Source organism: Protobothrops mucrosquamatus, unplaced genomic scaffold (genome assembly GCF_001527695.2).
Source record: "Protobothrops mucrosquamatus isolate PMUCROS unplaced genomic scaffold, P.Mucros_1.0 scaffold3384, whole genome shotgun sequence".
NCBI classification, from domain to species: domain Eukaryota; kingdom Metazoa; phylum Chordata; class Lepidosauria; order Squamata; family Viperidae; genus Protobothrops; species Protobothrops mucrosquamatus.
The window spans coordinates 12,649-26,731 of NW_015389366.1; the positions used below are offsets into that span (position 1 = coordinate 12,649).

General features: G+C 48.1%; 1 protein-coding gene across 1 annotated transcript in view; it reads left to right on the forward strand.

The window, feature by feature from the left end:
* Positions 1-1,455: 1,455 nt before the first annotated feature.
* TBX2 (T-box 2) overlaps positions 1,456-14,083 on the forward strand; it is a 43,122-nt gene continuing 30,494 nt past the window's right edge. Inside the window, exons 1-2 of the mRNA XM_015826922.1 lie at positions 1,456-1,844; positions 5,405-5,672. Coding sequence (XP_015682408.1) covers positions 1,462-1,844; positions 5,405-5,672 — 651 coding nt within the window. The 5' untranslated portion in view covers positions 1,456-1,461. The remainder of the gene's footprint in view (positions 1,845-5,404; positions 5,673-14,083) is intronic.

Genomic DNA, 14,083 nt, shown 5'->3' on the forward strand with positions numbered 1-14,083 from the left:
AAGGTTGCGCTTGCTGCCTTGCTGGCTCCCCCGGGCGGCTTCGGACAGCCTTTGGCGGCAGCAGCAGCTCCGGAGAACCTTCCTCCGCGTTGGCGAGCCAGGATTCTGCCGCCCGGGAACCCCGGGTCTGGCGCGGGGAGGAGGCCTCCTAAGGCCTCCAGCCTTGGTTAATATTTTATTCTGTTGACATGTTTGCTTTCTGGCCAGAGTTTTCCGACACCTTCGCCCAAGTCTTCCTCGCCCGCTCGCTCACTCACTCTCCCCTTCTCTCTCTCCCTCCTCCTCCTCCTCCTTCCTCCTTCTTTCNAAGGGAAAGGGAAAGGGGGGGGGACGCGGGTGGGCGGCGGGTGGAGCGAGCGGAGAGAGCGAGCGAGCGAGCGGAGAGGTGGAGGAAGCGGGGAGAGGAGCGAGGCGGCGCACGCGAGACAGCCCCCAGCTTTTTTTTTTTTCTTTTTTCTTCTTCTTTTTTTTTTTTCGCAGAGCGAAGCCAGCAGGGGACAAGAGAGAAGCATTTCAACCCGGAGTCCTCCCGGCCGGAGCGATGAACCGTCCGGCTCTCCTCCTCGCCCCCCGAGCCGGGCTCGATCCGACGCCGGAGCCTCGCGCTTCTTGATCCGAGGAATCCGCCCTTTGCTTTCGCTTTGGATTGGGAAAAAAAGGCCGAGAGAGCCAGAGCCGGCGGCCCAAGAGCTGAGTGCCAGAGCCCCCGGAACGAACCGCTCGCTCTTTTCTTCCTCCAAGATCCAACTCGGCTCTCGATCTCTCTCTCTCTCTCTCTGTCGGAAGGGGCCCGGGAGTCGTTCTCCAGGCTGCAGGCGCCCGGGAGAGGGGGGGGGGGACACGACGCTGCCCTGCCCGACTGCCCCCTCCCAAAGCAAGACCACCCCCCCAAGTTTGCAAGCTCGACTGGAGAGGCGCTTTTCTTTTTTTCTTTTTTCTTTTTTTTTAAATTAAAGAAACACCCCCCCCAAAGAAAGCTGCAAGATCCCGAGGCGTGAGGAATCGGTGGAGGGGGGGGAATCTTCTTGATTTTCTTGATTTTTGAGGATCTCAGCGAAGGAGGAGGGGGGGGTCCCTTCCCTGCGAGCCTGCCTCCCGTTGGCGGCGGCGAAGAAGAAGCCCCCCCTCCGGGGGTCCGGGAGCCCGTCCGGAGGCTTCCGATCGCCGGGGTCGCCAGGGGGGGTGGCGGGGGCGGTGGTGGCGGGGGCCTGGGCTCCCCAGCCGTCTTCTGCGCTGCTCCCTTCTTCTCCCCCCCTCCCTCTCCGCCCAGCTCCGAAGGGAGGCGAAGACGGCAGCCTGGCTGAAAGCGCCGGGAGGTTGAAACTGACTAGACCTCCGTTGCTGAGCGCCAAGCAAGCCGGGCTGAAATTCAGCGGGGCGCCGCCGGCTTCTACCTTCCCGCCGCTAGCCCTCTCGGCCTGGGGGGCCTCGCTTTTCCCGCCTGGCTTTGTGGATGTCCCGATGAGAGATCCAGCGTTCTCCGGGGCTGCGATGGCTTACCACCCCTTCCACGCGCCCAGGCCAGCCGACTTCCCCATGTCCGCCTTCTTAGCGGCCGCCCAGCCTTCTTTTTTCCCGGCGCTGGCTCTCCCTCCCGCCGCCCTCACCAAGCCCTTGGCGGATCCCAGCCTGGCTGGAGCCGCCGCCGCCGCCGCCGAAGCCGGCTTGCACGTCTCGGCTCTCGGACACCACCACCACCACCAAGCCGCCCATCTGCGGTCGCTGAAAAGCTTGGAGCCGGAGGAGGAGGTGGAAGACGACCCCAAAGTCACGTTGGAAGCCAAAGACCTCTGGGACGAATTCCACAAACTGGGCACCGAGATGGTGATCACGAAATCGGGCAGGTAAGGGAGAGTTTTTCCCCCCGCCGCCGCCCCCCCCCCCGCCGCTATTAATAAAAAATAATCATCACAACAATAAGTAGATTTCACCGGGAGGGAAAGAAAAGCCAGCCGTGGAATGGATAACTACCATAATAACCACGGTCGCAATAATGTAGTCAACTGTCCCTGTACAGGGTCTTCTTTCAAGGCATAGCTGCACAGAACAAGAATTAGGAATAAATGGGAATAATAATGGAATGTGCAGAAGGAGTGGTTAGTGTTTATGGACCTCAAGGGGGGAAAAAGCCAGCCCTTGTGTGTTATCATCCTAAAATAAGACGATATGATGCTATTCCCTTTGAAGCTAAGTAGTGCAGAAAACGTAAGAAGTTTCTGCCTGGCTAGAGCCCTGTGGATTAGATTTTGAGGCCACCGGATTCCCAAAGAGCTAACAACACCAACAATAATAATATAGACAGAATGGTTTTAGCAATTTTGTGGAGAGAGAGAGAGAGAGAGAGAGAGAGAGAGAGAGAGAGAGAGAGAGAGAGAGAGAGAGAGAGAGAGAGAGAATCCAATCCTTGTCCAACAATAATATAATAGCAATAATTATATAGATGCAAAAGGTTTTTTTTCAGTAATTATTATGGAAAGAGAGAGAATTCAGTCCCTGTCCTATAATAATGATAATACGGTAGCAATAATAATATACACGCAGAAGGATTTTGAGAATCTATGATGGAAAGAAGGAGAATTCATTCAGCCCTTGTCCAATCATAATAAAATAGCCACAATAATACGTATGCGAAATGATTTTATTACTTAACTGTGGAGACAGGAAAGAATTCAGCCCTTGTCCAATAATCATAAAACAGCAACATAATATATATGCGAAATGATTTTATTATTTATTGTGGAGAGAGGAAAGAATTCAGCCCTTGTCCAGCAATAATAAAATAGCAATATTACGTATAAATATATGTAGGAGGATTGTTAGTATTTATTGTGGACAGAAAGACGAATTGTCCTTGTTCAATAATAATAATAATAATAATAATAATAATAATAATAATAATAATAATAATAATAATAATAATAATAATAATAATAATAATAATAATAATAATAATAATAATAATAATAATAATAATAATAATAATAATATATATGCAGAAGGATTTTTAGTATATATTAAGGAGAGAGGAAGAATTCAGTCTTGGTCCAATTCACCACCATCATCATCATCAACACGCTGTGCCCTTTTGAAGTAAGTGCGGAAAAGGAGTAAGAAGTAAAGAACAAATCATATAATTTCCAGAACCTCTGTTGGGGTTTTCCGTGGGAAAGCAGAGAAAAACCAACTTTTTTCTCCTTTCCGCGAGAATTCACCACGTTACTAATACAATAATATTTGCAATTTCTCCAGTTTGAAACACCCCCCCTCCCTTCGCATCCCAAATATTTAGGCTGGTATCTGCGGAAGGGGATCTTCCGTTTGGGGGTCCCTGGAAATCCTGAAACAAGAGCGGAGGGTTGATTTCAGACAGGCGGGTTAGGAGAGCGGGGTGGGGGCCTTGACAAGGGGCCTGAAAGCAATTTATTTTATTTTATTTATTTTTTATTTTTTTAAAAAGACAGGATGATTTCCTGGAAGCTCTTTCGAGAAATTGGCCTCCAAACCCGCCCCCCCTCCCGTTTAGAATTCCGATTCTTATTCTTTAAACGCGGAACTGCAGTTTTAAGCTCTATTTCCACGTGCAATTTATTTCTACGTAAAGGTTGACCTGCTTTTTTTCTTTTTTCAAAGAATTTCTTGCTGGTCCCTTTGCAATATCTCTGTCTGTTCTTCTCCCATTCGGAATCGTTTGAGCAAATCAGAACGATTAAAAAAAACTGTTGTTTTTTTTTTAATGCTCCAACATCTGGAAAGCCACACCTGGAAATAGTTGGGGGCGGCTGGCAGGGGAAAAAAAAAAACACCCAAAAAATCCGTGTACAGGATTCCCGTGTAAAAAGTCTGAGAGGGCGGGCAGGTGGCCTAGTGTCCCAGGCTCGGTTTCCCCAAAGCACGGGGCAACGGCGAGGTCTCCACGCGAGTAAAAATTCAAGCAAAAGAAAAACTGCTAAGATTTTTATAATCTCCCATCCATCCCCGGCCGGCCTTCCTGGTTCAAGTTTTTAGGCCCGTTAAATTGATTGGATCTGTGTGTGTGTGTGTGTGTGTGTGTGTGTGTGTGTGTGTGTGTGTGTGTGTGTACGGGGGGTGTCATTTGCACCCTTGCTTTTTGTCCCCCCTTTTAAAAAATATCTGAGGCACTCAGAGGAGTTATTGGTTTTACAGAGGGACTTTATGCCTTTTTTTTCCCCCTATGCGTTTTTATTCTCTCCTTTCCGCTTGTCTCTCTTCCAGCGGCCTGTGGTTCGCGTTGTTGTTTTTTTTAAATCACTTCTTCCTTCTGTTATTAAAGGGGTCCTCTGTACACCCCCTTTCCCCCCCCCCCGTGTCCTCCCTAGCCTCGGGGTTTATCCAGCCAACCTCGGACACAGAGGCTGATTTTAAGTCAAACCCAAGCGAAGTCCCGCTTCTTCTCCAAGAGAGAATCCTGCAGGCTTTTTAATTCCAGATTTCCGTCTTTTAGTTTTAGTTTTTGTTTTAATTTGAACTCCAGGAAAAGGGACCTGGGGAGGGGGAATAAATCACCTCCCTCTTCATAATTTCCCATTTTTTTTGGTGCAAATCCATAACTCGGATTATTTCCCTGTGTGTGTGTGTGTGTGCGTTTGTGTATGTGTTTGTGTGTGTGTGAGAAGTGTAAAAGTGCAAAAGCTCCCTTGAGTAGGAAGCACCTCTCTTTAAAATGGCTGGATAGGTGCCTGCAGGTGGTAGGAAGAGAGGGGTTTTTTTGTGTTATTTTTTTTTAATTGAAAAGGTTTTATTGTGTAGCCTTATTCGGGCTTCTAAAGCAGAAATGATTGGACCGGTTAGAATTATTTCCTTAACCGAATGAATGCAGGCTAGATTGTTTTTGCCCCCCGAGTCTGTTTTGATAGCGAAAGAGAGAAATGCCCCCCCCGCAGGGGCTAAAATCGGGGCGATCCCGCGGGGAGGGGGGGGGGAAGGAAGCAGACGTTGTTACTCCGGATTAATTGCTCCGAGTTTCAGAAGAGGGGAAAGACCCCCCCCACCTACTCCTGCCTGCCCCCTTTTCAGTTCCTTCTTGGGATGTTTCATTGAAGTCTGTGGAAGCGTCCAGGGAAAAGAGTAAAGCGGTGTATTACTCGGGAGTAAACCGAGTCTCCCCCAGTTGAAAAGGGGGGGGGGAGGCTGTATCATAGAAAGGGGAGGGGGACACAGACCTTCAAGCCGTCCGAGCAGGAAATGTAGAGAGAATTGTGGCATTTCATGGACATTATTAACCAGGGATCACTCATTTCGTTTGAAAGGACAGGTGCAGAAGTGGGTTGCAAAGTGTGATAGATTCTTCTTTTGATTCATAATTTAAATATATATATATAGGTAATAAAATTCGCCTTGGAATTGCGGGGAGACTTAGCCTCGTCTCTCTCTCTTTCGCCTTCAGACGGATGTTCCCCCCTTTCAAAGTGCGGGTCAGCGGCCTGGATAAGAAAGCCAAGTACATTTTGCTGATGGATATTGTGGCTGCCGACGATTGTCGCTACAAGTTCCACAACTCGCGTTGGATGGTGGCCGGCAAAGCCGACCCGGAGATGCCGAAGAGGATGTACATCCACCCGGATAGTCCGGCCACGGGCGAGCAGTGGATGGCCAAGCCGGTGGCCTTCCATAAACTGAAGCTCACCAACAACATATCGGACAAGCACGGATTTGTAAGTGGGCGCCGTCCTTCCTTCCTTCCTTCCTTCCTTCCTTCCTTCCTTCCTTCCTTCCTTCCTTCCTTCCTTCCTTCCTTCCTTCCTTCCTTCCTTCTTTCTTTCTTTCTTTCCTTCTTTCTTTCTTTCCCTCCTTCCTTCCTTCCTTCCTTCCTTCCTTCTTTCTTTCTTTCTTTCTTTCTTTTCCTCCTTCCTTCCATCCTTTTCTCTTGGTTTCCTTTCCTACTTTTACGGTTTTCTTTGGCTCTTTTTTTTCTTTCTTTCTCGTCCTCTTTTTTCTCTCCTTCCTTTCCTTTCCTCCCTTCTTCCTTCCTTCCTGGTTGCCTGCCTTTTCTCCTCGTTTCCTTCCCTTCCTCTTTCTTTCTTTCTTTCTTTCTTTCTTTCTTTCTTTCTTTCTTTCTTTCTTTCTTTCTCTCTCTCTCTCTCTCTCTCTTTTTCTGTCTCCTTCCCTTTCCTCCCTTCCTCCCTGCCTTCCCTTTCTCTTTTCCTTCTCTTTTTCTTCCTTCCTCCTTACCCTCTTCCTTCCTTCCTTCCTTCCTCCCTCCCTCCCTCCCTCTCTCCCTCTTTCTTTCTTTCTTTCCTTCCTTTCTTCCTTCCTTCCTTCTTTCTTTCTTTCTTTCTTTCTTTCTTTCCTTCCTTCCTTCCTCCCTCCCTCTCTCCCTCTTTCTTTCTTTCCTTCCTTTCTTCTTTCTTTCTTTCTTTCTTTCTTTCTTTCTTTCTTTCTTTCCTTCCTTCCTTCCTTCCTTCCTTCCTTCCTTCCTTCCTTCCTTCCTTCTTTCTTTCTCTTTCTTTCTTTCTTCTTTCTTTCTTTCTTTTTTTCTTTCCCCTTCCTCCCTCTTCCTCTCTACTTTAGCTCTGTCCTCCTGGCCCGGGGGAATCCTACGCCATTGACACGTGTCTCTATCTTCAGATAATCACTCCACTGGGAACTGGAGCGCTGGCAGGCAGCCGCCACCGCTGCCTTTTCGCCCCCTCTGAAAGGCCCTTCTGGGTACAGGATTTCGGCCCAACCCTGGCTTTGGGGGGGTGGGGGCTCTAGCCACTGTCAGCTCGAGGTCCCTGTTCCCAATTCGGTCCCCAAGACCTCGGTGCCGGGGGACGCTCTCTTTTCTCCTTAGCCTTTTCCAATCTTCCCGAGGGCAGAAAAGCTAGGCGCATAAACAGAACAATGCTTTTACCACAATCTTGGTAGGATCCTTGCATAAAGATTGGCGCGGGATAAAGTTTGGCGCGTCTCCTGTTTCTGTCTGGCGAAGGAGGCGACTTTCAAACGGTGTCTACCTGGGGATTGGGGATTTTATTCCTCTCACCCACCCCTATCGCCTGATTCTGAAGGCGGGGGAGGCTCTTATCAGCAAGCGATAAATCCACGCGGCCTCCACGCTCTCTTATCAGGAGCTTAATGTTCAGAGCAAGCCGGGTTTCTAAGCTAAGCGGTGGGGTGGGGGGCGAGGGAAGTAGTAAAGAAATAACCGAACACCACACACACACACACAAACACAAACACACAGAGGGACCCTCCTCCGATTCTCCTCCGCGTATCCCGCCTGGCTTCCAACTCCAGCGCCCCAATTCCCATGTAGTAGTAGTAGTAGTAGTAGTAGTAGTAGTAGTAGTAGTAGTAGTAGTAGTAGTAGTAGTAGTAGTAATAATAATCCCAGGATAGATAGACAAAATGCCAAATCCAGTCTGAACATCTGGCTGACTGTGTGATGATCAATAATAATAATAATAATAATAATAATAATAATAATAATAATAATAATAATAATAATAATAATAATAATAATCCCAGGTCCTTGGGAAGGACTCGATAGACAAAAATGCCAAATCCAGTCTGAACATCTGGCTGACTGTGCGATGATCCATAATAATAATAATAATAATAATAATAATAATAATAATAATAATAATATTCTCTTTGAGCCAGTCGCTTGCTGGGAAGGTGTGTCGATAGAAATATGAAGTTTCCGGGCTTTTCTCCGTTTTAGATTCCCAACGGGACGGTAGATAGTTAGGTAAGCGAAGCCCCGTTGGGATCGGCAGATTTTTAAATAAAAGAAACTCCCCGCGCAAAGATTGGCGGAGGAGAGCCGGAGGATAGGGTGGAGGGGGAGAAGAGAAAATCACCCGCAAATTTCCTCCGGGTAGAGAGAGAAAATCCGGGAAGCGCGTTTTCCCGAGGATCCGCGACTGCCGGGCGGGAAGGAGCCAGGAGAGAGAGAGAGCGTTGACCCCCCCGGAGGATTTTCGGATTTTTATTTGTATTTTTCCCCCCCCCCGGCCGCTTCATTCTCGGAAAGCCGTCCACTCTTTTTTTTTGCAACCAGCCGAAGGAAAAGACGCAAAGCGGGGATCGGTGAAAGAGAGAAAAAAAACGTTTCTTTCTAAGGTGTTTAAGCTTTTCCTTCCCTTCCCCCCCCCCCAATTGCTTCCAAATTGCAGACGGGATGGGGAGTGGGCTCGGATACTCCCACCCACCCTGTTACAAATATTGTGAGGTAGGGAAAACGGATCCTGGAAGTTGACAAACTTTGGAACAAACTGGCAGTTGAGCTGAGCGATTGGGGGGGGGGGGGTTGTTTGAAAACTGGATTCTGCTCCCAGCCATCCGCTTGAAAAGGCACAATATTTATACAATTGTGCCTTTTCAATGTATGTGTGTATGTATGCATGCATGCGTGTATATACATACCTACTGTACATACATTCTGATATTAGATTATCATCTGGCTGTTTTTATGCTCGCCTTTCCCAAACCTTAGACAGCAATTCTCCGTCTTTCGTGACCTGGGAATAAAACCCTTTAAACAAAATGATGCCACATCTTAGAGTAAACTTTTCTCCCCCTTCGCGGTGTTAAACATATATTTAAAAATGTATTTCTACATCAATGAAGCCCTGTTGAAAATCAAATGAAATAGAAAGGGAGCCCTAGACCTCGGAGTAGCAAAAGAGACAGAGAGAGAAAAAGAGAGAGGGAGAGGGGAAGAGAGAGAGAGAGGAGAGAGAGAGAGAGAGAGAGAGAGAGAGAGAGAGAGAGAGAGAGAGAGAGAGAGAGAGAGAGAGAGAGAGAGAGAGAAAAGAAAGAAAGAAAGAAAGAAAGAAAGAAAGAAAGAAAGAAAGAAAGAAAGAAAGAAAGAAAGAAAGAAAGAAAAGGAGAAAGAGGAAGAAATATTTTATTTTTATGTTTTACATTGCTCCACAGAACAGTAATGGGCGCATCTGAACGAATTTAGGCAGCGCAGGAGAAATCGGCTTTTTTTTTTTTTTTTTTTTTTAAAGACCTTTTTTCATTAAAATCACTTAGACGTTTCAAGCGAGGAGGAGGAATTATTTCCATAAATCTTGACTTGGTTTGTTGTGTTATAACTTGACCTCCTTTTAAACTCACTTTAAGAGGTTACGAAAAGGTCTTTTTTTTCCCTCTCTCTCCCCCTCCGGGAAAGGAATAAAGAAAACAAGTTGAATTACAGGTGTATTTTACAAAAGCAAAAAAAAACACACACCAAAAAACAAAACAAAAACCCAAGGCTAGATTCTGATTCTCTGCACTCAAGTCGGCCCTTCTACTTCTAACAGGATCTGGTTTAAAAAAAAAATAAATAAATTACAGCTTGCGAGTTAAGAGTTAGGGAGAGAGAGAGAGAAAAAAAGCTGAGCCTGCCCGGTTTTGCTATATAGAAATATATAAATTTAATTTTCCTCCCGTGGAATGTGCACAGCCAGCTTCCACCCCCCCCCGCCCGCGTGAGTTTGTGAGAACTGAGAGCCTTAAAACCTTTAAGTTTAAGCTCCTTCCCTAATTTTCCCCCGACCAGGTTGGCATTCAGCTCTTTGCGCTCGCGCGTGTGTGTGTGTGTGTGCAACGCACGCAACCCACAACCGGGGAAAGCTTGCAGGAGGGAACGCGGCCGAACCCCTGAAAACGGGCTACTACATGTCCCATAAGCGATTAAGGGGTGGGTGGCTGAAGAGTGGCCCTCTGCGGAGATTCTCCCTCCATCCAGGTTGTCTCCAAAGGTGCTTTTTTTGAAAAGGCGACTGGACGATCCAGTGGCCTTTTGGAAAAAAAAAAAAAGCACCTTTGGGGGTGGCTGAAAAGAGGGGGAGCCAACATTTTATTGCTTGGGAGGGTGTGATTACCCAGATCGGCTTTTCACTGTCCTTCGCCCTCCCCCCCCCCATTAAATGAAAAGCCACATCTTTGGGGGGGATGGTGGGATTCAGGGCTGCAAAGGTGGCTGCCTCGAACGACCAGAAAGAGAGAAATGCCTGCAGGGATGAGACGGTTAATAGCCGACTCTGTAAATGGGCTGAAAGTCTCCGGTCTTCCTTCGGGTCGCTCTCCTGGGCCGCTTTGGACCTGAGCTGGGTTAGGGTCGCTCGAGGGGGGAAGAGGAGCCTTCCTTAAAAATGCCCCCCCTCCCATCATCATCATCATCATCCCACTCGAAAAAGGCGAAATAGCAGGGAAATATCTTCTTTTTCTAGATTTCGTGCGGGAGGGAAAGAAAAGAGGGTGGTGGGACCCAGGGCGTAATTCTCAGTGGAACCGGTGGAGAATTGGTCGTTTGAAGGGCAGGAGTGGGTTTAGTGCACTGGGTAGTTTGCAACACGTATCTTTCCTTCCTTCCTTCCTTCCTTCCTTCCTTCCTTCCTTCCTTCCTTCCTTCCTTCCTTTTCTCTCTCCCTCTTCTTTCTTCCCTCCCTCTTCCATCTTCCTTCCTTCCTTCCTCTCTCCCTCTCCTTCTTTCTCTCCCTCTCCTTCCTTCTCTCCCTCCCTTTTCTCCTTCCTTCCTTCCTCTCTCTCTCTCCTTCCTTGCTTCATTCCTTCTTTCCTTCCTTCCTTCCCTCGTCCATCTTCCTTCCTTCCCTCCTCTCTCCCTCTCCTTCCTTCTCTCCCTTTCCTTCTCTCCCTCCCTTTTCTCCTTCCTTCCTTCCTTTCCTCCTCTCTACCTCTCCTTCCTTCTCTCCCTCCCTTTTCTCCTTCCTTTCCTCCTCTCTACCTCTCCTTCCTTACTTCTTTCCTTCTTTCCTTCCCTCGTCCATCTTCCTTCCTTCCTTTTCTCTCTCCCTCTCCTTTCTTCCCTCCCTCCTCTATCTTCCTTCCTTCCTTCCTTCCTTCCTTCCTTCCTTCCTTCCTTCCTTCCTTCCTTCCTTCCTCTCTCCCTCTCCTTCCTTCTCTCCTTCTCCTTCCTTCTCTCCTTCCCTTTTCTCCTTCCTTCCTTCCTTCCTTCCTTCTTTCCTTCCTTCCTTCCTCCCTTCCCCAATTTACTTCCATCACCTCAACTACTTCCAAAGATCCCTTGCCTTAACCGATCGCAGGAATCTCGCCTCGAACCTGTCCCGGGGTTGAATCACTTCCCAAACTGTGAGCCTCACATGCTCCGGGAAGGGGAGCGGGGGGGGGGGGGGGAAAAAAAAACAAGAGGGGCCTTTTTCTGAAGGCCTCCAAAGATTTACCCTCTGGTCATTTTGCAGGGGTGAAATATTTTGCCTCCCGGTGGCAAAAAATAAAACAAAACCCAGGACCGTCTGAATGAACCGAGCGGGGCGCAAAGATCTCGTTGGAGGGAACCAGGGTTGATTCAAAAGTCTGGGGCGGGGCGGGCGTCCCCGAAAGAGGAGAAGACTCTCTGAGCTTGCCAGGGACCCCCTTCCTAAAGAAATGTGCTTTTAGGGAGACGGAGGGTAAAAAAAGAGGAGGGGGGGGCAGAGTCACACACGTGTCGAGCAAGGAGCGCTGCAAACGGGGAAGAATTCAGCGCGGCTCTTATTATTATTTTTTCCTGATTATTTTTTCCACGGTGTTTTTACCCTCTTGCGTTGTTTTTTTGGGGTTCAGTGGCTGGGCAGGCGCCGAGAGTCGTTGGGGCTTTGCCCCCCAGGAAGAAGGGCCCAGCCTGGGGTCCTTCTCTGAGAGAGGGCGCCCCCTCCCTCGCTCGGCCTCCGAGGAAACGCCACTGGGATCCTGAGAAATATTGATAATATTCCTAATAGTCCCCCGAAAACGTCATCCTGTTAGGCCGACTAGTAAACTGGACTGGCGAGGATAAGGGTGGTGGCTTCATAAGGGCGACCAAGCCGCAGAAATGCTTAGTTAGGGCTTTACTTGCGAGTAAGGAAATCAAAGAGACCCTTTGGGACTAGGATTTGGGGTTAATTTGGGACTAAGAAGCAAAAAATGCGAGTGGGTCTCCCTCGTTCCTGCGAGGCTTATTCCCAGGTGCTTTAAAATAAGACTACCAGCAGCTGTCTTCACTTGCTAAGCCAAGCAGCACGTCGGAACGGCTGCTCCTGCTGCGAATTGCACGGCTGACCTATTCCCGAGAAACCTGCGTGTTTCGTCTCATCTCTAGGTTTGGACCCGTTTCCCTCAGTTCCCTGTTAAATTGCTTTTTTGGGGGGGGCGGGGTATGTGTGTGTTTGTGGGGGGGGAAGAGGCGGTCAGGATCCGGACTTTCCACTCTCCATCCCATAATAATAAATCGAAGCAAAGCCCCTTTGATGTGAAGGGAGGTCGATGACAGTTACACGAGCTTAGTTCTTCCCATACTAGAACTTTTGGAGCAGATCCGAGACCTTGGCTTAAACGGAGCTTGCTTAAACCCCGATTCTCCTGGTTTAATTGGTGTTTCACTTGCTTGTGACCATCCTTGGTTGACTCGGCCTTCCATCCTTCCGAGCTTGTAAGACGAGGACCCAGATCGTTGGGGGGCAAATAGGCTGACTCTGTAAACCGCTTAGACAGGGCTGGAAAGCACTGCGAAGCGGTATATAAGTCTACGCGCTCTTGCCGTCCTTTACCTTAGTTTTTCGACACCCAAATCTTGTTAGTTGTACCTCGAGCAAGTTATAAATCCGAGCTAAAAACCCGTCCTTTTGTAACCCCGCCAGTCTTATACCCATGATAGACTAAACCACAGTCTAACATGGCCATATTTTAACCTAGCCTGTAGCCAGGTTCGAGGTGTGCCTTGTGAAAAATCAGAATGAGTTGAAACAGGGTAAAGCGCGCGTTGGGAATACAAGCACAAAATACGCGGCTGCCTAGAGTCACAAAGGGGAGGGGGGGCGGCTGTGTAAATCGAATAAATGAACATAAATAAATAAAATCCCTCAAAAAGAGACCTCATAGGTTTCCAGCTCCACTGAATGAAACAGTAAGTCAAGGGCAAGCGGTTTATCAAGCGCAAACGGATCAGAGCCGCCTCCGTTTTAGGGTTGATCTCACCCCAGTCCTTTAATTCGAATTATCAGCCAGGCCCATCTCTTTTAAAAATTCTTTTTAAAACTGGTTTGAAAGAAAGCCTCTTTGAAATTCAGGGGACCTTCCTTCGGAGGAATTAGATCCCCCACAAAAAAAAAAAAAAATAAATTAGCTTGCGAAAAATAAAGCGGTTTAAAATGGGCCCTTTTCCCTTTCAGCTACAAGTTAGTTCCATGTGATGGAATTTAAATCCGAGGTGAACTCGGTTTAAGGGAATTAGCAACCCAAGAAAGGGACTGACGGGAGCGGATTAAGAATGAAGGCCCCCCCCAAAAAAATGGGTGGTTAAATGCTGCAGATATAAATGAAAATAATTATTATGTCTGGGGTGTGTGTGTCCAAAATGGGAGGGGGTTAAATCCTTCTGAAAATCGAATCGGTGGCCAGAAACGACCCCAAACCCTGATCTAGTGATCCAATGGCGTCTGATTTGAGATTTACTTCCGAGAAAAAAAACCATTCTGTTCACTCTTTGCACGTGTGAATGTGTCTCCGTGTTTTAAGCCTGGATGTTCAGGCGGTCCCTTGTGAGTCGTAAGATACGTTCTAACGCTAGCGTTAAGCCTTGACGGCGTTTCTTCGAACCCAGAGCTGTTGAGCGTGAACCAGAGGCAGGTAGATCTCGTTGGAAACGGATTTGATCGCTTTTAAGGATCCCGGGGCGGCCTTGTATTCGCTCTAAGGACCTGATTTCCCAGCCACTAGATTTCCCTTGTCTCTTGGACACCCCCCCACCCCATTTCCCCACGCCAAATAATTTAGAATAGCTCCCCATCCAGGCTTCCTCAGGACTGATGGGACTACAAGCCCCATCTTCCCCAACTCGAACTAGTAGCCATACTGATAACCTGGGCTATTGTCCCAGACCCAGAGGGAGTGAAGCCTGATTGAATTGGATCACCCACCCACCCCTTTGCGGCTCCGGGAATCCAATGGAGTTTGTACCCGGGATCTCCCTTGATTGATTGATTGATTGATTGATTGATTGATTGGAAATGAACCTGCCGGATTTGCCCCGTTTTAGAGATCCGAGCCAGTTAGAAGGGGGAAGAAAAAGCATATAAAAGTTGGGGGTCCCGTCGTTTTTCTTCAACTTGTTCGGGAGCAAGGTGTCTCCCAGATCGGGTGGATCGGC